This window comes from the organism of the source record quoted next, unplaced genomic scaffold, assembly GCF_019419815.1.
Source record: "Pyrus x bretschneideri cultivar Hongxiangsu unplaced genomic scaffold, Pyrus_bretschneideri_v1 Contig31, whole genome shotgun sequence".
Taxonomy (NCBI): Eukaryota; Viridiplantae; Streptophyta; class Magnoliopsida; order Rosales; family Rosaceae; genus Pyrus; species Pyrus x bretschneideri.
The window spans coordinates 4,203,628-4,205,939 of NW_025999624.1; the positions used below are offsets into that span (position 1 = coordinate 4,203,628).

General features: G+C 43.0%; 1 protein-coding gene across 1 annotated transcript; it reads left to right on the plus strand.

Annotated features, from left to right (window-relative positions):
• The first annotated feature begins 300 nt into the window (after window positions 1-300).
• LOC103959076 (40S ribosomal protein S2-4) lies at window positions 301-2,312 on the plus strand. The gene is made up of 2 exons (XM_009371419.3): window positions 301-1,042; window positions 1,962-2,312. Exons 1-2 carry the CDS (start codon window positions 374-376, stop codon window positions 2,118-2,120), a joined length of 828 nt encoding a protein of 275 aa, XP_009369694.1. The 5' UTR covers window positions 301-373; the 3' UTR covers window positions 2,121-2,312.

Here is a 2,312-nt window from a genome sequence, read left to right on the forward strand (position 1 = left end):
CTAAATTTATACAATTACATTCCTAAATATTATTAATGACAACAACTTGGATTTTTTTTTTAATCGATTCATGCTCATTCCGATTCCATCATCCGATTGCGTAATGTTTATCTGAAACGATTCCCTAATACACCGTTCCATTTTTGGCTGAAATAATGGCCCAAGGCCCATAACTAAGCAGAAGCCCAATTAGCCCAAGGGGGCCACTCAGAAAACCAGAGCAGACCAAGAACTCCATTTACAAACCCACAAAACCCTAACCCTAGCATCTATAAAAACAAAGATAACCATTTCTCCGCAACCCCCAACCCTCACTCCTGCCGTGTGCTCTCCCCTTCCCCTCCATTCTTCTCACAACCCATAACCCTCAATAATGGCAGAGAGACCAGCTGAGAGAGGCCGCGGCGGATTCGGTCGTGGATTCGGTGACCGCGGAGGACGCGGTGACCGTGGTGGACGCGGGCGCGGACGCCGACCCGGCCGACGCGAAGAGGAAGAGAAGTGGGTCCCAGTGACGAAGCTAGGCCGCCTTGTGAAGGAGGGCAAGATCCGCAGCCTGGAGCAGATCTATCTCCACTCCCTCCCCATCAAGGAGCACCAGATCATCGACACTCTCGTCACCCCCGGCAGTCTGAAGGATGAGGTCATGAAGATTATGCCGGTGCAGAAGCAGACCCGGGCCGGTCAGCGAACCCGGTTCAAGGCCTTCGTGGTGGTCGGGGACACGAACGGGCATGTTGGGCTCGGCGTGAAGTGCAGCAAGGAGGTGGCGACTGCGATTCGCGGCGCAATTATATTGGCTAAGCTGTCTGTGATTCCGGTGAGGAGAGGTTACTGGGGTAACAAGATTGGTAAGCCCCATACAGTGCCGTGTAAGGTGACCGGGAAGTGTGGGTCTGTCACGGTGAGGATGGTGCCCGCTCCCCGTGGTTCCGGGATTGTGGCTGCCCGTGTTCCCAAGAAGGTGTTGCAGTTTGCTGGTATTGATGATGTCTTCACTTCATCCCGTGGCTCCACCAAGACCCTTGGCAATTTCGTCAAGGTATATATCTTTCGAGACTTTCGATTATTATTGATACCATATTGTGTTCAATTATTTATTTGATATTGTTTGCATTGATTGATATATATATCGTTGTGCTAATTTGAAATGTTTGACAAACTGTTTATTCATTTCGTTGACAAAGAGCTCTTTACTCTGAGAATTAGGCTTGTTGCAGTGTGTTGGCTGGTGTATGATCACAGTGTTTATATCCATAAAATTGTACTTGTGAAGATTTGCAATCTCGGCCCGTTGTAGCAAGCTACCTGTATTGTTTAAAATGTGGATTGCTTTGTTTTTAAAAGTTGAAATCTTTGTTGAAACCCTTTCTGCAATACGTTTAGTTGAAGTGATACATTATCTTGATATGGGATATGATGATATGTTTTCGATATGTCGTCATGATACAAGACATGAGATTACAAATTTCGTTTACCTTTACTAGTGATGGTTTGAACTATTAATGTGTTTGGAGGATCTCTTTTGTTATTTTGCATATAGTATGCATGAATGAGATGAAATTCAAAGCCCTGCTACCGAGTTTTTGCGTGTTTAGTCTATGGTTCTGACTATTAAGTCGGCTAGTCAATACTATGTCGTGAGTCATTAATATAGAGGATATTACTTGCTCATAGGTGATGGTTGCATGATGCCGAAGTTATGTTTTCAAATGGTGCGGAGATCAGTGATTTAGTATTAGGATAATCAAACCCCTTAACATGAAAACCGAGTAAAGCTACATTGCTGATTCCTTTATAGTTGTGCTAATTCTTAATTTGCCGTTTCCCTCAGTACAAACCCAATTATTATTATTATTTTTTTCTTTTTTTTGATGTGATGACAAAACTGGTTGAAGTGTTTGTTTAATTTCATATTGTGTGCATCATATCTGATCACAGTGTTCTTTCAATTGTCGCAGGCCACTTTCGATTGCCTCCTGAAGACTTATGGTTTCTTGACACCTGAGTTCTGGAAAGAGACACGCTTCACCAGTTCTCCGTTCCAGGAGTTCACCGACTTTCTGGGAAAGCCAACTAAACCCCTTCTTATCGAAGATGTTGAGAAAGTAGAAGCCTAGTGTGAGAGATCCTAGTATTCCTTTAAAGATGAAATCTTGGTTTCGAGTTTTCTAGGTTTGAAGACATTAATATGTTGTCTTTTTTTTTGTCTAAGAATGATTAACGTTTATAATTTGTCGTTCTTTTGTGGTAATTTTGATCTATGTCGGATTCAATCATGTTACCTTGCTGAAATTTTTGGACTTACAAGA